Here is a 20557-nt window from a genome sequence, read left to right on the forward strand (position 1 = left end):
TGAAAACACATGAGAATTGTCTTTTAAACACATGGTATAGTATAACTGCGACTAGTCCTAGCGATAGTAGCTTTTGGTATTGACACCCTTTTTTTTCCCTTGTATTTCTGCCAGTTGCGTCTTGAAAATCTTTTTTAAGATTTTTTAAGAGTCAGCAAATATTAAGGGGATGTGCCTACAAATCAGTAGAGATGAATCTTATTGCTAACATTCTGTGTGTTAGAGAATGAAGTCTGAATTTTGAGAACTGAGAAATAAAGTCATTAACATGTTTTCTCTTCTCTCCTATAAACCAAATGCTATGATGAAAATGTCCTTTTATACTCTCATTCTTTCCGACTTCAAACTTCTATTTGTTTCTTTGTCTTTTTTTAAATGTTTTACCTGTGTTAACTGTAGCATGGATCCCTCTAAGTCCCTAGATTCAGAGGTGGTGGGAGGATGCCTTTTTGGTGTATATCTAGCACCAAATTCCGAAACAGCTCCAACTAAGACTTGTACTTACGGACAGGGCATTTCCCACCTTTCTAGTTGGCCCCTTATTACACTGAAAATATATATGAATGTCGTATAATGCATAAAGTCCTCATTGCGTCTTTCGTTCATTAATTAAGCACACCTATTTTGAGAACACATCAGGGTTTATTTTAAAAATATTGATTGTAATGGGAAAATATTTATGCTATCTTAGACAATATAATAAAAAAACTGCCACCATTTATTTGCCAAACACTATGCCGAGCACTTTACAGGCAATATCTCATAATAACCCCATGAGACTGGTATTCTAATGATCTCCGTTTTGCAGATGAGAAGGTGAGATTTAAGTAGGTTAATTTTCCAAAGTCATATGAATAATAAGTGTTAGAGCTTGTACCTGTGTTTGACCTCAGGCAGACTGACTTTAGAGCCGGTGCTCTTAACCACTAGGTCCTTTGTGCCCCAAAGCAATAGAGGGAGATTTATTCCACTTCTGTTATACAAATATATACATATATACTCATATGCCTATTTAAATTTTATACATATTATAAATATAAAATAGGATATATACATAAAATATGTTCTGTATAATATATATTTTATATATAAATATATTATATATATCATAAATATATAACCTTGTACACATACATACATATACATCTACATATATTTATATCTTTTTGATGCCAATAAACAGTTTATAATAAAGTACTTGAACGGTCAAAAGAGGGTGCCAAATGTTCATAATTATCCACACTGTTCTTACTCCTCTTTTTTCTACAACCTCATCAATTCAGCACATATTTTATGTCTTTCTTTACACTAGATTATAAGCTACTAGAGGAGTGTTCATATCATATTCATTTGCATATCTATGAGGTGTTTAATAACATATGTGAGTTCCCAATAAATTTGGATAAAAGAATGAAGATTGAGCAACTATGGAATAAAAATATACCTGCTCACTTAACATGCCAGCATTTTTTTTTTCATTAGCTTTCCAGGCTGACCATTCTCAACATAGATACAAAAGACTTCATTAGTACTCATGAGTACTTTGGTTGAACTCTTACAATGTGCAAAGAAAGGATTATAGGTACTCAATGGGAGGTAAAATTGTAAAACGTGTGTTCTCTTTCCACAAGGGACTCTCAATCTACTTGCAAGAGAAGACCTAGATTATAAAATAATGTGTATAGTTTTCCTAAGGAGATAAACATAGCCTTGATTTCTAGCCTCTACCTTGTATGGTCCTTAATCTTAGGCATGCACGTACCAAGTTCAGAAGATGACATAAAGCATTTGTCTACTCCAGAGTCCACAGTAGGATGGGTATTCTGGGAATGCCTCTCTAGTGTCTTTCACTTATCTGCCCCAGCCTGTCAATGAACATGAGCCCTTCATCTTTGGGGCCACTCCTAGAGGGCTCCAGATGGTAAGATCCCCACTGTAGTCTCCACTTTAGACTCTCTTTCTGCTCATTATAATGTCCCCTCTCCTTAATACACATGGTCCTTTGGCCACGAGAACTTTGCTTCTTTCCACCAGAGTCCAGAACCTTCTCTTAGTCTTTATTGGGAGTGCTGCAATTATTTGAGTCCAAAAATGTTTTCTCTTTGTGGAGTAAGAGGGCTTTTCAGATCTTGTAGGTTGAGTATCTACCAGGCAAACCTCCTCCATTGCCAGAATTGACACCTTCTTTGATGATCACTTATGTTGTTTTGCTAAAATATCCCTTTACCTAACTTAGTAGAGCCCATGCTGTAGGCAGTGGGGGTAACTAAGACTAAAGAAACACATTGTAGCAAAAAGAAGTTGACTAAACTTATTTGGTCCACAAAAATCTGTGTGTCCTTTTTTTCAATAGAGTCTATGGACACAAATAGAGTATTTTGAAGCATCTGGGACCTCTGATCAGACCCTGAAAAGGCTTCCAAGCTGAATTTCCTTCAGTTGCTTCAGGAGCAACATTGTTTGTCAAAAATGAAAGATACTTATTCTTGCTTGGAGAAATGGGGACAGAGTAGATAATGTAGGGTTGTGTGAGGATCAAGATTTGATGATGGCTATAAAGACATTTAAATTCTCAAAACACTTTTTTATTTTTTGGTACACTTTGCAGTTAGCTTTAAGGAAATAGCATGACCTAAAAATACCTCTCAAGTTTGATTACAGGCTCAAACCTGTAATCCCAGCACTTTAGGGGGCCAAGGTGGGCAGATCGCTTGAGCTCATGAGTTTGAGACCAGCCTGGGCAACATGGTGAAACCCCATCTCTACCAAAAATACAAAAAAATTAGCCAGTAATGGTGGTGTGTGCCTGGAGTCCTTGGTACTTAGGATGCTGAGGTGGGAGGATCACTTGAGCCCAGGAGGTGGAGGTTGCAGTGATTGAGATGGCACCACTGCGCTCCAGTCTTGGTGATGGAGCCATACCTTGTCTCAACAAATAAATAAATAAAACATCTCATGGTAATCTCACAAGAAGCACTTGGTCATTATGCTGTCTTTCCCTTCAGCATGTCACTGAAGGGAAAAGCCACTGTTTTTAATTTCTGTCACACATTTTGAATGGAAAATTCTACCAGATTTGATAAAGAAAAGGAAATAAAACAATATATATTGCAGACTTACAGTTGTTCCACATTTTTTTCTTTTAACTAAACATGGGGTATAGAGTTTTGTTCTTGTAAGCAGAATATGAGTTATCCTGTCCCTCTCCACAAACTCCCGCCCGAAATGAGTAGCCTCATATTTGTACTTTCAAAGCAGCAGGTTATAAAGAAGGGGAGATCTAGGATTTGAATGGACCACAAGATTAATATAAGCTAATTTTGTTGTTGAATATATTTTAAATTAGAATGCAACCCATTAAAGACAGGGATCATGTCATGTTCACCATTGTATTCCCACACCTAGCACACTGCTTGGCATATTCTAGGCACTCAGTAATATTTGTTGAACCAGTTTAAAGTACAATCCAAACAGAAGCATATTAGTTGGAGTATTATAGTAAGATAATAGAAATGATTCCATTTGATTCTTTATGTTATAACCATATGTGAAGTGTAGCCTTGGTTCCAGATAGCACACACAATTCAAGAGCAATATTGACAAACTAGAATCAGCTCAGAACAGGTCATCCTTATAGGGAGAGATCTAGAAATGGCACTTCCATCAGGAATGGTTGAAGGAATGGAGAAAATTAGCCTGGAAAACAGAAAACTAAAGGTGGATATGAAAATCATCCCCAGGTATTTAAAGGATGGTCATGTAGAAGAGGAACCTGGCTTATTCTATGTTGCTCTTCAGGAGAGAAGCAATATTATAAGGAGAGAATTTTTAGTTCTGGAGCTTTGATGTCTATATCCGTCTTACAGTAGAATGGGGTGCCTTGTGACTTTTATTGTAGAGATTCGGTTATTGTTGAATGGAAATGTGATGAGTAAGAGTTTGGATTAACTGTAAACTCACTTTTAACTCTTCTATTGATTAGAGATTTTTATTTCCTTTAGAGATACATATTAGAGCAATTGTTAATCTTACTCTATATGCATGTGTTTTATTTTTGTTCTTTTTAGAATGGCTATACTCCGTTACATATTGCTGCCAAGAAGAATCAAATGCAGATAGCTTCCACACTCCTGAACTATGGAGCAGAGACAAACATTGTGACAAAGCAAGGAGTAACTCCACTCCATCTGGCCTCGCAGGAGGGGCACACAGATATGGTTACCTTGCTTCTGGATAAGGGAGCCAATATCCACATGTCAACTAAGGTATTCTGTCCTTTCTTGCATCAATCAAGAGTGTTTTGGATGCATGTAAACAGGAACCAATCACAGACAGTTTGGAACAAAAAGGAGCAATGTATTAAAAAGAAACAGGGATATCTTACAGACCCCAAGGACAGGAAGGGAGTCAAGCCTTATGAGAGATTAGAAAACCATAAGGAAGCAAGGGAGAGAGACTCTCTGTATGGCAACACTTTGGCTTCTTGACTTTTCTATGCAAGTCAGTTTCATTCATCTCTACATCCCCACTTTCCTTGCTTTTCTCTGTGTGTCTAAAGAGGCTACCCTGTAGCTCCCAATGTTAACATCACTATAATTGCTCCATTGTCTGCTGCTCCTCATTCTAAATTTCATATATATAGAGAGAAAGAATGCTTCCATCTGGGGTTTAGCTTAAACAACTGCCTCTAAACTGGCAGGCCTATGTTCACCACCCAAGGCATTCTTTAGTCCTGCTGGGCATCTGAGGCACCTATGGATAGGAGAGAGGAAACTCAATAAAATACAGATTTTTTTCAGTCAACGTAGGCCTAGCTTGAGAGGTTTGGTGGTGGTGGTGAGAAAATCATTTTTTTTTAATAAAGCACATCAGTCATTTTAGCCTTTCTCCAGGGACTGGCCTCTATAGACCTCCACATTAATTATAATACAATGGCAGTCAAAGATATAAGGGAAAAATATTCAAATATAAAAATATATATTTTTACAAGTATATGTCTTTTGATACATCTATCCATCCATCTACATAAAGATCTATAGATCCATCTATCTAACTTTCTATCTTACACTTATATATACGCTGCTATAGCCAGCTGCTGAGAAACACAGAATTGGAACCTGTATTTATTAAGTTGGTTTGTCATTTGATGTCTTGATGCTTTTTGTAATACATTATTTGAGCTTAGTGAAAATTAAGTTTCTTAGCTCCTTCCATAAATATACAAATACTCTATGTTTTCTACATTTCATTGTTAGTTGGTACTTTTAAAGTATCAGTGATAAGTTGGTCTTAACGACATTTGTAAATAGGTTATGTAGCATGCATCCTTCAGGAAGAGCTATGAAACAGGCAGATTGCCTTGAATACTTCTGCAGTCCTAGTCTATTTCCTTGTCACTCAGAAGTGTTCCTGTACATCCCCTGCCCTTACGTACTTCTCTGGCCTTTATAAAAAGTCCCCACAAATCCTTTTTTAAAGCATGATGAGAGCAAATTATAGGGTTAGTCTTCCAAAGGATAGTTGCATTTTTATAAGAACGAACACGATAAAGCCTTATAGTGAAATTCCCTGTATCAGATGGACAATCATTACAGTCTAGGGCATGGACGTCCTTGTGACTGTTGACGTCATGTCATTCAGGTGGTCATTTACCCTGTTGGAGAAAATGTGATCATGAAGCATAGAATATTTTATTTAGTATTAGTGTATGAAGGGGGCATGTGTTTACTCTACTAATAACAAATAAATCTTCATTTGAAAATCAGCCAAAGAAATCCATAAACAATTCAGCAGTATTTTGAGTAGGATTAAAATTCCAGATAGTTCATGAAACTGATCTTACAGTGCTTCTGATGGTGTTATTTTTAATTTATAAAAATGACAAGTACATATCTGAAATCAGTTCACTATGTCCTCCTTTACGGTATTCTTCTAAATACATTACTTTCTTTGACAGCGTTTTATCAGTTAGCAAACATTTAAGGAGTATTTTTTAGTTGCACACTCAGCAATGAAGAAAAACATTCAATTTTGAATCACAAAGTAATTTTGTTATCTTTATAACAATGATTTCAGTATTACATGTGAGTGGTGTCCTAAACACATAGTATGTTTATCACTAGAGTAAAACTTTAGTAAGTTTACACAGATATATCTGAATAATAATACAATATACAAAATTTACATAAAACATATAACCTTGCCTTTTGGTTAGAATTATAAGATAATGCAACTATAAAAATATCTCAGATAAGCAGCAAAACCGATAAAAAAATTTCCCATTGCTTTTGAAGAAAACATATATTCTTTTCTTTTTAAGGCCAACTCAATAATTTCATAGTCTCCAAATGATTATTTCACATTAAGAACTATAATATAGAAGTGATATTATAATCATTGTCCAAACACCATCTATCATAAAATAAAACCAAAAAAGATCAGTCGTTGGGTCCACCAGTGTGTCTTAGGAAATAAATTACTTTTTTTGAAAAGAACTTCAACACTTTCTATTTTCTTGATTTATTAGAAAAGTTTTTTTTTTTTCCAGAAACCTTTCAAACAGTGTTTTTCCTCTATTCTCACACTACCACACAACAATCATCAACACAGAAGACTTCTGTGACCAAATGTGGAGAGGTTTTCCCCACATACCAAGCAGCACACACCAGCTGGTGTCCTCCAATTCAGTTCTAACACTGTCTATCTGGAGAGAGTGTTAGATCCCTTCAGTTGAGGGCTCAGTCCCCAAGACTGCCCTCTGCACAGACACCAATCACAAGTCTGGGCCTCTGAACTTCTGACCTACTGGCTTCAAGTTGGGGTTCCCAGGACACTCCCTTTGAGTTCCATTAATTCACTGGAGTGGCTCACAGAGCTCACAGAAACACTTACATTCACAGTGCTTACAGTTTCTTATAAAGGCTATTACAAAGGATGAAGATGAGGAGACACATAGGGCAAGGTATGAGGGAAGGCACACAGCTTCCATGCCCTTCCTGGGTGCACCACCCTCCACAAGGAAGCTCCAAGTGTTCAGCTATCCAGAAGCTCCAAGTATTCAGCTATCCAGAAGCTCCCCGATCCCTGTCCTCTGGAATTTATGGACGCTTCATGATGTCAGCATTCATTCCCCCAGGATATAGGATGGGACTGTCTCTCTCAGGAGGGTCTTATGATCCACAAATGCTGGGAGGGAAGATTAGAGCCTAGCCTTAGGGAAAGTGAAAGGAGGCCGGGGGAAGGTGGGAGATATTTTGTTTCCTGAGGCCTGGCCCTGAGGCCTAAAACGCACAACGTTATAACAAAAGACTATAATAACGGCTATGGGAGTTATGAGACAGCAACTGTGGACAAAAACCTATATTCACTGCAGTTTACATCCTTTGATTTGGATATGCAAGTTTACCACAATAAACTGCAGAGATTTTCATACTGGTTGTTAGTTTGTAATCTTGCATTGCAGAAAATCCATTCTGCAAATAGAGTAGAAAAAAGCACACATATTTAAAAAGTCGTCAAAAATGTCTTTGAGATTTGATGATCACTTCATGTGATGATCACTTCAATAACATTTTTAAACAGACTATCTCTGTAAAGAGAAATATTCTGTTTGCTATTTTAGTAAGGAGAAAATTAAGAAAGAATCTTGTTTTATCCTAATATTCACATTTTTTATACATTAGGATTAAATAATATTTGTTTAGAAGTGAAGAAAATTTTAATAGAAAAGGATACACCTTCTATCTCACCCTGTGTTTCACGCAACTCAAAGTTGAGCTCACCCAGAGCTCTCAGGATTAAAAAGCTCCAGGCCCACAAGGAAAAAGCCTCCTCTCACGTTGTAGAATGGTTTTCTCTTCTAGGTTTCACTTACATTTTTGAAATAAGGTCAGTGTCCTTTTTGATTTCCAGAAGTAGCACCATGGCTGGAGATCATGAATTTTGAAGAACATGGCTTAGCTTTCTCAGCCTAAGTGCTAATGCAGGAGAGTGGGCCTGAAAAGTTGTGGTCAACAGGGCTGGTCAATTTTAATCAGATGTGAACTGGGGAAGAGGTGCTGACTCAGAGCCCAGGTAGCCACCTCAGTCTATAGCTGCAGGATGTCCAGGAAGAGCATAAATATACTAGGCATTTGAACAATAGTGAGGGGAGAGAAATATACAGTATAAATATACTGTAGGCTAGAATGTAAGCTCCATAAAGACAGAAACTTTTGTTCACTGCTGTATTCAAGTGCCTAGAATATGAACACTTCATGACATATGAAACATACTCAAGAAAACACCCGTAAACATGTTAAGCTACCAGAGTGTGACATTGGCTGAATAAGCCACTTTCCCCCATCTTTTCTCCATGCCTTTCTTTTTTTATTATTAATTCATAACTGTACCTTAATTGGATATTCAAATAATTACTTGATGTATATATACCAAACATGTTGCATAAAGCTGAGCAGTTGATGGTGCTGTATAAATAATGAGGTTACTTTAAGGTAATGTTTAGAGGAACCTCCTGAAAAGTATACTCTCTTTGGGTGCTGGAGGAAGTTTTTCTGAACTCATTTCCTGTAACTGTCCATTTTTTACACTGATGTGATATTTTGTTGATAAAATATAGATGATTATTATGCTTATAAAATAGGTGTAATAGTTGGTTGATCAGCTATTTAAATAAATAAGTTGATACAGCAGGACATCCAGATGGATTTGAAATAAATGCCATTTGAAAGCTTATTGGCTGTGCTATTTTAAAGTCTCACATCATAATATAAGAACCCAATATAGAAAATAGAAAATGTAATTTGCCTGATGTGTTGATTGACTTAGAAGACATGTCATAGATGAAACATCATTAATTTAGAGAGTTTGCCTTGAATATCAGAAGATATAGTTTCTGGGAAGAGGCTATGAGTTTTCCAGGATATTTTCAATATTTTTTCATAATATTATAGATGATGCAATGTATTTTCTTCTTCAACTGTATCCCTTTGGTTCCATTCTTTCTGTAGAGTGGACTCACATCCTTACACCTTGCAGCCCAGGAAGATAAAGTGAATGTTGCTGATATTCTCACCAAGCATGGAGCTGATCAGGATGCTCATACAAAGGTAAAGCAAATCACTCTCAGTATTGTGACAGGTTCTGGCTGGGATGATTCCCAGTAGCCCCCATTCGGGTCACCCCATGTCCAGGGTCTTCCCTCCTCAAGAGTCCATTCTGAAATATAAACTAATCATAACCCTCTCCTATGCACAAATCTATGGTGGCTCCCCATTTTTTGCTGGAATCAAGTCCAATGGATAGCATGAGGTCAGGACCCTTTGCAGGAAGACTCCAATTTTGCAGCCTTAAGTCTACCCTCTCTCTTACTGCGTTAGCTAGTTCACATGACTTGCTGCGTTCCTCTTGTATTTGCTCATCTCCATGCCCTTGGTCTGGAAATGGATTTTCCCTCTCTATGCCATAAAATTCTTACCCATTCTTTAAGCGTGCTGTAGCTACATGTTTCCTGCATCTCCTATCAGAGTCATTCTGTCTTTGCTGTTTTCAGATATTATTTATGCCTCTCTCTTAGTTCTTTGCAGATTTTATCACCCACATCTGATCCCTCTTGCTGATATGAAGTTCCTTGTGGTCAGGGGCACATATATAATCTGCTAAATAATATCTTTAGTCAAATTGAATCCTATAATAACTGATACTCTACCCAGTCCTTCTCCTCTGGGGTATTAGCCACTAGAGTAGTAAAGTTTCTACTTTATCTATTTTTAACTTTTTATTTATTATTATTTACAGCTTGGTTACACACCTTTAATTGTGGCCTGTCACTATGGAAATGTGAAAATGGTCAACTTTCTTCTGAAGCAGGGAGCAAATGTTAACGCAAAAACCAAGGTAAAGTACTTGTGGTCATTTTCAATTCCTATAAGCAAAAAGGTTCAGCCATCTGGATGCTTCACTAGTTTACCAAAGCTACAAGTGTATTTTTTTCTTCCTTTTTAGTTCTAAAGTGATTTTGACGAGGTGATGTAGTTTTGTAATTATTTGAGAATTTTCATTCTAATAACTTTGACATCCATGAAGGTTAGCTTCGAACTACTTCTATTATAAAGTTAAAGTAGCTGACATCGATTTAACAACTTACTGCAGGATACAATAGATGCCGGCTAGAACATCTTGATGTTCTGGCAGATTTCCTTTACATTGTTTCAGTGCCTTGGCCCCCCTCCCCTGACCCCTTCTCCTCTCATGAAGAAATACAGACAGGCAGCCTAGACTGCATGCCTTTCATTTTTAATGAACTCTGTCACATTCAGAACATCACATGGACATGCTCAGTGAGGCAATAATGTATAAGGCCTGGGCTGGAAGTTCTCAAGGATAATGCAGAGCTGACTTGATCCCAGCAGTTTCCCCAGTGGCATTTGAAAGGTCCTATTCAGCAAAGCAAGGTTGGAACATAACACTTTACTTCGTGCACTCAATTTGGTTCAAGGTGAATAGAAGTTCATATTGTAACTGTGGCTATTATGCATACTATAACTTGCAGCTCCAAGTTCTTTGATCCAAAGAAATATTTATTTGCACATTTATTTAAGTTCATATATCAGAAATTTCTTTTTCTTTTTCTTTTTTTTTTAAGACAGGGTCTTACTCTGTTGCCCAGGCTGGAAAGCAATGGCACGATCAGAGCTCACTGCAGTCTAGAACCTGGGCTCAAGTCATTCTCTTGCCTCAGGACTGGCTAGGACTATAGGTGCATGACACCATGCCCGGCTAATTTTTAAAAGTTTTTGTAGAGATGAGGTTTCACTGTGTTGCCTAGGCTGGTCTCGAACTCCTGGGCTCAAGTGAAATTCTCCCACCTTGGCCAACCAAAGTGCTGGGATTACAAGTGTGAGCCACCAAGCCTGGCCCAGAAATTTCTGACTGCAGCTATTTGAATGGGCTCAAGTAAATTAGTGTGAGCACATTCAGGACTTTTCAAAGCCATCATTCAAGATTCTATAAATTAAAAATATACAGAAGTTTTATAAGTCAGTCTTTATATTCTCTTAGAAGCAGAAACAAAATCATTTCTATACATAAGCATGTTTATAGCTAATTTAAAATAAACTTATTTTTAAACATAAATAATACTATTAACATTTAAGATTTAAACTTATAATCTTACTCTAGCAAGAATAGCTTGCTGCCTAGTTTCTGACCAGTTCTTAAGTTCTCATGAAATTGAACTTTGAGACTTATTTAAAGCCTCTAATATGAATTCTCAGGCATTAGCTCCTAAAGCCTTTTCTGATGAGCCAGCTCCCATATAAGCACTCCAGGAAAGACATTTTGGTTGGAATCCAAGTATTCTCTTGAAATGAACAAATGCAACAGTACAGTGAGATGTTGGCAGGGCTTGAGAATGCTTATCATATTTTTAAATGTTTCATTGTTGAAATGGTTATAATATTTAGAAGGCAAACACTATATTGTCTAGAGAATATCAATGGTCTCCCTGGAGTTTGACCTGCATTGAATGAAGATTTGATTGAAAGAAAAATCTCATTTTATCATTTCAGTTTTTTTGGTTTTTTTTTTTTTAAGTGAACTAAGTTGCTTGCAGTGTTACATTTGGAACCATATATCTTCAGGGAAATAGATACAAACCTCAAAGGACAGTCTTTTAATAAACTCTTCAGATTTTTTTTCACATGAAAATGACATCTTTGGGAAAGGAATTAGGTTTTCTTCCTCATATCTTATGTGTAGCTGTAGTTACTAAAAATGGATTCATTGCTTTAAAAATGTAAACATATATATTAACTTTACTCTGTAAACTCTCATGATGTGGTATAAAAGATTTGGCAAAATTAACTTGTTTTATAAGACTATTTGTTGCTTAAAATTAGAATGAAACCCTGTTATAGCAACTTGGGACGAACCAGACCTGGTTAATCATATATTTAATTTGTGAAGAGGGTTTAGAACAGCACATGAAAAAAATTTTATTTATTAAAGACACCGTGAAGATTATAGAGCTCTTCAATTATAAAAACAAACAAACAAACAAAATGAAAACAACACCACCAAAGTGATTGCTAAAATTTTGAAAGCTAGAAAATAAAACATATTCATGAACAACTTATCTGATCCTTCATCAAAGTTGAAATCTTGGCCATTTCCATTTTTCAAATGAGGAAACTGGGGCTTAGAGAGGATTAAGTGTCTGCAAATAATTGGTAGCACTGGGTCTAGAGCTCCTAGCCAGATGGGCCTATGACAGTGGATTAAGAATCAACCAAATGTTTATGTAAACACTTTTGAATTGCTCCAGACTTCCCTGGCAAATATCCTCACTGGGGATTTCAGGTAACGGTTAGATTAAATCAGGGCTGGGGAACATTTTTGTGGCCACAATGTCCACTGATCTATTGAGGGCAAGAATGTTGCTTTGGCATTATTAATTTACATATATTTATAGATAATTTAGGTTTATTTATATATTATAGTGATATATTATTTTATTAATTTACATGCTAAGTTATTTAGCTCATAGTGTGTGATTAGTAAATGCTTGTTGAATGAATTAACTTGGCTGATACTGAAAAGATGAACTAAATTCAATGGATTTAATGGATGTAAACACAACGAAAAGGAAGAATTTTTACAAAAAGAAGTATCGCTTAGTGTATTCTCCTCAAATGTCCATGGATTATCTGATTTGACCGCAGAGTCCCTGTAATAGCCAAAGGCTTCTTGGAGTCCCTGTAATTGATTTATATTTTCAGGTTTCCTGGGGTCATCCCATTGTAGGGATTTATAAGGAGATGTAAGACTTCCAACATGACAGAGTTGAGGATGTGCCACACTTAGAGACACTTAGGTAACCCTGATACATGTGTGCATGTTCCTATGGGCAGACAGAGTGCAGTGAATTTATAGAAGAAATCATGTAGCACCCACATCTATAGTAGACAGAACAAGCAAATATGTATGTTGCTCACAGGGTAGCAGTGACATTGGATGAAAGGGGTATGTACACTTAAAAGCTTAGAGTATGAAAGGGCCACTCAGAACTTAGAGCCCAGGACAACTGGGTCTGAAACATATAGATAAAATTTTATGAGAAGTGAAGCAGGTGGATTTTAATAAATAATAGCCATTGTCTGGTAGCCATTGGCTGTCATAGTCTTCTGCACAGGATCTGAACCTCGCCCAATTGTGGAGAAATTACTTAACTTTCTTATTTTCAGTTTCATCATGTCTGAAATGGGGAGAAAAGCTGTTCTTGGAAAGGAATATAAGATTTAGATTTACTTTCAATGATTTAGAATCCCTAAAGCTAAGCCAAAGGTTAATTATTAGGAGAGTCATGATGAACAAGCAGTGGTTTATATGACCCTCTGCAACCTTCAGTTAAAAACAATTTTAACTCTTGTTTCCCAGGGAAGAAATCACAGTGATAATGCTGTTTTCTTATTTTAAATCTCTCTTCTCAGCTCAGATGTGAGCAGAAGTCGACTGCACCCACCCCCTTCACCTTCTTAAGGGAGCCCTCCTTTTTAATGCTAACTGGTTAAAATGTAATAATAGTTATCATTTGGAGTCTGTTAATCTTGTTTCATCAGCTGGTCTCTTCTCTTTGCTTAGCAGACCATAAGGTGTGAGGGAGTGTTTGCTGCTGAGAAATGGGTTGCTGATAATCTTGGGCTCCAAATAAAGCATCCGTGATGGTTTTGTTGTAAATAAGACTATTTCAAATTACATTCAAAATGAAGGCTAACCTAATTTTCCTCTCCCTCTGCCAATCGGGTGCTGGGCCCGCCACCACTGTCCTCCACAGAACGGCTACACGCCTTTGCACCAGGCCGCTCAGCAGGGTCACACGCACATCATCAACGTCCTGCTCCAGCATGGGGCCAAGCCCAACGCCACCACTGCGGTAAGGCAGACGCCACTGCCCCTCACCACGCTTTCTTCTTTTTCCTCTCTTGCCCTGGTGGCTTCTTGTCTGAGCTGAGTGAGGTCAGATTCCTCCTCTTTAAATAAGCCCCCTGGACTCTGGAAAGCCCCAGATTTTTGGGCAGGCTTTCCAGAAGTCAGTGTGACTTCCCCAGAAGTGCTTGCCCTGGGAGGGAAAGCAGTCAGCCTGACTCTTTGGCTCTCTCTGGAGACGGGGGCCCTCCGCTTGGGCTGCTGGAACGTGCTCTGCTTACAGCTGGCTCTCAGATGTGAGCACAAATTGACCCCCCCCCCTCGCCTTCTTAAGGGAGCACAGTAAGGGAGCTGCTAGCTTAAACAAAGCTCATTGAGTTGTGGAGCCATTGAAATGTAAACTAAGCGGTGCAATTAAACGAACTGGGATCCCGAGTGGCCTGGGTTGGATGCAGCCCGAAATGCTTGCCTGTGTTATTTTGCTGCACAGTGAGCTTCTGCACAGCTGTAGCTAAATATGTTACCGTGTTCCCGATGGTAACATCTTACCTGCAGCAGATGGCCTGACTTCTGATGAGGGATAAGTGTACCTGGTACTTGCTAACAGGTTTTGGAGACGTCATGAGGCACTTTCTTAAGCGCAATACAGTATTTGTAGAAGATATTTGACAACCTTAGGGTTAAAGCGTCAAGTGCTTCTTATTAAAAAGAGCAAGCAGATGCAAGCTTGTTGTGTTACCATGGTGACCTGGCCTATAGTCTGAAGAAGTTACGAAGACAGATTTAGACGTAATGGTAAAAACTAGTGATTTTCCTAAGCTGTGCCTTGTTTTGGAAGGAAATGCTGGCTCATGCAGAGCAGCGGTTGAGCTCATTGGCTCACATCGCAGTCCTCTCTCTTATTTCTCACTCTCTCTCTTTCACTCTCTCTTCAGAATGGCAACACTGCCTTGGCGATTGCTAAGCGTCTGGGCTACATCTCCGTGGTCGACACCCTGAAGGTTGTGACTGAGGAGGTCACCACCACCACCACAGTGAGTATGAGTGACTGACTAGCTTCAGCCCTGTTATTCTTCGTTTTCAAACTAAATACATGTACAGTACTTTTTCACTCACAAGATGTTTGGAGCTTTTAGTTTTGAACTTCTTTTTGTTGAAAGTATTGTAGCACATACATAGGCGTATGCAGAAGTAAATGGATTCACACAAGGAATACAGGGCTTCAGCTTCCTTTACTCAGCATCTATCCCTATAAAAATGTGTGAATATAGTTTTATAATATTTAATTCCTTTTTCTGTGACTGGTTTCTTATTTTCTGGCTTCTGTGCCCTTTCCTTTAGTTGTGTGTGACACCTACCGCTGGCAAAGCGGTAACACACTCCACTGCAAACTTACCTTAGCCAGGAGGTCAGGCCAGCCTCTGGAAAGACCCTGCTCCTCCCAACACTGTGCTCATGACTGGATCAAATGGACTCCCAGTGAGAGCAATTCATCCTTACTTTGCATCTTATTTCTGATTATTATTTTTTAATTCAAAAAGAGAATTCCTTGTGCTTTCTAGGTAAATTGTGCCTGTGTTGTGAAAAAGTATATTTTAAAATTTCTTATTTTCTCTGTTTTGAATACAACTACTGACTCTTCATGACAAATCAGTGATTATCACTGGCCTTTGCTAGAGAAACTCTAGAAGAGTAAAGACCATGATAATATTGAGTCCTAATGCTCCTGTACCATTCAGTGGGAGCAAAGTTTAAAGGAGCCTCCTGAGAGGGGGCTCCTACCTGAAAGTGGAAGTGCTATTATATTTGCATTTATTCATTCACTAACTTTCTACTTTAAGCATAGATTAAAGAATGGCTCTTTAATTTAGCTTCGTAAAGTAGAAAAGTAGAAGAACAGTATGACATGAGAAGCTCTTCAAAGACAATAAAACCACAAATGAACAAATAAAGAATTCTGAAGGAGGTTCTAGTAAATGCTTCAAACTAAAAATGCATATAGAGTTTGAAATGCTTGGTGTTTTTGACAGATGTGAGGAAAAAGAAAGGAATTTTGTTCTTCAGGCTGACAGTAAGTTCCTGTTGACATACATTGAAGTGATGGAATACAGTTGGTTTAACGTGCAGTTTTAAGCAGAGTGGCCTATGATTTATTAATGAGCTGCAAGACACAAACTGAATTTAGATGGGAAAGAATAGCACTGCTTGTTTTCTGAAGCAGAATCTTAAAACCTTCGGCCAGTTCACCACAATATTTTTAAAGATTTAAAGTATAGCTTTGATAAATTATATAGGAGAAAAACAGGTCCTGTCACTGCCTAGCACCATACTTGTAGGTCACTATATTTAATGGCTTTTTCTTATTTTATGATTTCTTATACCAGGAAAATCTTCATATTAAGGGCCTACACATATATGCCACTTCATTTGATATCTTTAAAACAAGGTGTACATCACAATACGTGAAGCCTTTAGTGGCAAGATTGGCCAAGCACACCTGTTCTGCCATTAGAAGTCATGTTTTCTCTCAACTTTTTACCTTTTCCCTGCTCTGGGAATAATGTATGTTTATTTTACCAAGTTATCACTAGATGGCAAGCTTGTATCTCTTGCTATCTTGTACCTACTTTGCTTCCATTCATTTCATTAACTGATTTATTCCTTCATTATTTATTGGATATAAAATATGTGCTAAGTTCTGTGCTAAGTGCTGAAGAATTATCAGTGGTGAAAACATTACTCCTCCCCACCAGCAACTTCAGTGTCATGAGAGTAGAGAATAAGACTCAGGCTTGGTAAGAAAATAAATTCATATTTTACTCAACAAAACTATGGAACTTACATGTCTGGTTTCAAAGAGATCTCAGGTTTGTAGATATTACTCAGGTGAATGACTTCAAACAAAGATCTCTATTTAAAAAGAAGAGCAAATAAGCATTCTCTGGTTTGTCTCTAAATACTGTAATTGCTGTCTCTAAATAAAGTTCTCAGTGTCCTTGTCAGAAATCAGATACAAGATCATCTCTCTACCACATCTATCTCTGGAAAAGATGGGATGAAAATTCCTTTTAGAACCCTCTGTGAACTTTTTTTCTTTTCTGGTAACTATTATTCTCTACATTCTGTAGCTGAGCATTGCTCCATCAAAAGTCGCTATACTTAGAATTCAAGTTTCTAGGTGAAAAGCCAATAAAAATAGAAAACATAACAGCATTTCTGCTTTCAATTAGGACACTAAGAAATCGTTGTCCACATGAACTAAACAAGTATCTCTGTTATCTAAATGGATAGTTTTAATGGTTACATGTTTCGATGCTGGTCTCTCTTCACTGTCTGCTGCTCTTTGAACTGGTTTCTCTTATAATTGTGAGCTTCATTGTTTTGTGAAATGGAATTTTGGGGTAAGGATTGGAAGAATAGACTTATTCTCATCTATTCTGGGAGTCTTCTTACAATGAACTTCCTCTCTTTGGAAAGAGATTTTCAATCATTCTTTTCCCACATAATATTTTTTCCACATAATGTATTGTTAATGATATTAAAAACAGTAATATTTAAGTTTAAAAATATGTAAGGCATTGAGGGAAGATCTAAGCTTCAGATTTAGGTTGTCAGGTTTTAAAGCCCATGTTCTTAACCTTTCTGATATAACTGACTTTGGTTTTGCTGAAAATAGCTTAATAGGAATTTTGTGAAGAAACTGTTTTCACCTGATTTTCAACAAAAAGAAAAACCACTTAAATAGTGCTCTTCATTGATTTTTGTGGGAGAGTGATATTCAATATCATTTTCTAAAATCTACAGTCACAAAAATAATTTGAAACTACTGATGATAGCACAATAGACAACTTAATAGTTAAGTAAAATTAATAAAAGTTAATGTTATTACCGCTTAAATGCAGCAGTTGCATTACACCTGCACAACTGACATATTAATTTAACATGAATTGGATTTGTGTGATGTGCCATATGAGCAACCATGTAGTCCTTTTGATCAAAGAAAGTTTCCTTTCCTATTCTTTCTTTTGAGTTCTTTACCCCAAAGTATGAATAAAGTCGTTGTGTAGAGACCAGAATAAGGCAGTAGTTTGTAAAGGAAAAACCACTTCTGTAGAAACTTCTGAGACATTTTGGAATCGTAGTTTGTTTCCTTAACCTTTGCTTTTCTAACTTTACTTTGTGAGATACAGCAGGGAATATGAGACATTTTAGCATTCTCCTGGGATTACAATCACTACATGTTTGCCAGAATGGATATCAGAATGGTAGAGACACATTTCTGGTGACAGAAGCCAACAAGCCCAATCCACTAATGCAGCTTGGAAGAACTGTGACATATGACTCATCCTTCCACTAATTGATCAACCATCATCAATTATTTCTATTATTTGTATAATCTTAAAGTGATTGTGTTTTATGTTGCATATAATTGGTATGCAGACCATAAATTACTGAATAAATTAGTAAAATAAAAATATTATATTATATTATTACTTGAACATTAGGGAATAGTTCAGTAAACTCAGAAAATGTGAATATTCTAAGTCCTAAATCTTATCTGATGCCATAAGTCAGTTAACATGAAAATCAGGGGAGGAGGGGATAGAGGAGTTGTCTAATGGGTACAAAAATACAGTCAGATAGAACGAGTAAGATCTAGTGTTAGGCAGCATAGCAGGCTAACTATAGTTAACTAAAATGTATATTTCAACATAACTAGAGAAGTGGATTTGGAATGTCCCGAAATCCACTGGGGAGGCATTTTGGCCTCCCAAAATGCTAGGATTACAGGCCTGAGCCCCCGCTGTGTATTTTCTTAAAAAGACATACTTAGTGCAGAATCTTTTTAAACTTTTGACATGTTTTTTCAACCTGTTATAATAGTCTCAATTACATCTAATTGGGTATTACTTTCAGTGACTCACCTTTGTTAGGACTTTAAAAAGAAATGATAAATGTTTGAGGTGATGGATATCCCAATTACCCTGATTTGATCATTATACTTATGTTTATATCAAAATATCACTTGTACCCCGTAAGTATGTACAACTGTGTATCCATAACAATTTAAAAATTTTAAAAATAGGAGCCATAAAAATGGCAATACAATAAATACTTGTAAAGTCATTTGACACCTTTTGAGGTAGAGCCAAGATCTTTTCTTTAAATATAGGTCCATCGATTAGAAATTAAATTGCCATTCTTGCACAAACAATATCAATACCTATTATATTATGTATATATATGCTATAATATGTATATTTATATGATATTTGTATGTTCTGTGTACTTTCCTTTTCTTTCTTTTTTTTTGAGACAGGATCTCACGCTGTTGCCCAGGCTGAAGTGTAGTGGTGCTATCACGGTTCACTGCAGCTCAGGTGATCCTCCCATCTTAGCTTCCAGAGTAACAGGGACTACTCGGGAGTAGTAGGTGGGCAGGTGCCACCACTCCTGGCTAATTTTTGTATTGTTTTGTAGAGACAGGGTTTTGCCACGTTGTCCAGGCTCGTCTCAAACGATCCACCTGCCTTGGCCTCCCAAAATGCTAGGATTACAGGCCTGAGCCCCCGCTGTGTATTTTCTTAAAAAGACATACTTAGTGCAGAATCTTTTTAAACTTTTGACATGTATTTTCAACCTGTTATAATTGTCTCAATTACATCTAATTGGGTATTACTTTCAGTGACTCACCTTTGTTAGGACTTTAAAAAACATCTACCCTAGTTTTTCTAGAAAAAATAAACAGTATTTACATAATATTTAATTTAGTTATTAAAGTTATATTAATATGTATGATTGGTATAAGTATGTTTAGAAACAAAAACAAGTTTAGCTTGAACTCCACTGATGGAAGCTATGGATGTGGGCATTAAAAGGTGGCATCATAACCAAGATCACTCAGTATGCTGTGGTGGCTTAGTGATTATGTGATATAAATGCAATTGGTGACCAGGAGGATTGGCTGAGTGAGGGCTGGCTAAGTGAAGATCAGTTAAACACACAGTTTCTTTTGCATAGAACAAATCAGATATTGACTACTATTTGTAAAGCAGAATGTTAAGAACTCCTACTTTATTTTCTACATTTTTCATATCGTGATTAACAATATAAATTCATTATTAAATCTCTCTTCCATCTATTATATACCATTTCTTTTGCCATATTATCCGATTTAATTATATCCCATTAAACTTGTACTTAGTATCCTACTCATTTTAACTTTTAAAGTAGTTTCTAATCTTGACCATAGTTTCTTGGATTCTGTAGCAGAAAGAGATGTCCATGATCGTTTCACTATAGCCTTGTTCTCTATGTACGATTCAGAGGTAGTTGCATAAAACCATGTTTATGTTTAAATAATCAAGTTTTCAAAGGACATTTTGTTTAAAAGGAAAATATGTATTCATTTCTTGTTACATTATACATATGTAGGACTACTTATTTTCCATCCATTCAACAAATATTTACTGATGGCCTTCTAAAGGTCAAATACCTTCTCATGTATAAATGATATTATATTTACCACATTGCATATAGAGGCCATTTTTAATATCTATACAGAAAAATATCCATGACCAATATGATCACAGTGTATTACTTTTTCTGTTGCCACATATATTTGCTGATAATT

The 20557-nt window shown here is 36.8% G+C and overlaps 1 protein-coding gene across 50 annotated transcripts in view; it reads left to right on the forward strand.

The window, feature by feature from the left end:
* The window catches only part of ANK2 (ankyrin 2), a 684795-nt gene that overhangs the window by 580505 nt on the left and 83733 nt on the right, over nt 1–20557 (forward strand). For all 50 annotated transcript variants that reach the window (XM_054683338.1, XM_063809764.1, XM_054683323.2 and 47 more), the window contains 5 exons: nt 4068–4265; nt 9009–9107; nt 9796–9894; nt 13832–13930; nt 14859–14957. In XM_054683338.1, the coding sequence (XP_054539313.1) occupies nt 4068–4265; nt 9009–9107; nt 9796–9894; nt 13832–13930; nt 14859–14957 (594 nt within the window). The remainder of the gene's footprint in view (nt 1–4067; nt 4266–9008; nt 9108–9795; nt 9895–13831; nt 13931–14858; nt 14958–20557) is intronic.

This window comes from Pan troglodytes, chromosome 3, assembly GCF_028858775.2.
Source record: "Pan troglodytes isolate AG18354 chromosome 3, NHGRI_mPanTro3-v2.0_pri, whole genome shotgun sequence".
Taxonomy (NCBI): domain Eukaryota; kingdom Metazoa; phylum Chordata; class Mammalia; order Primates; family Hominidae; genus Pan; species Pan troglodytes.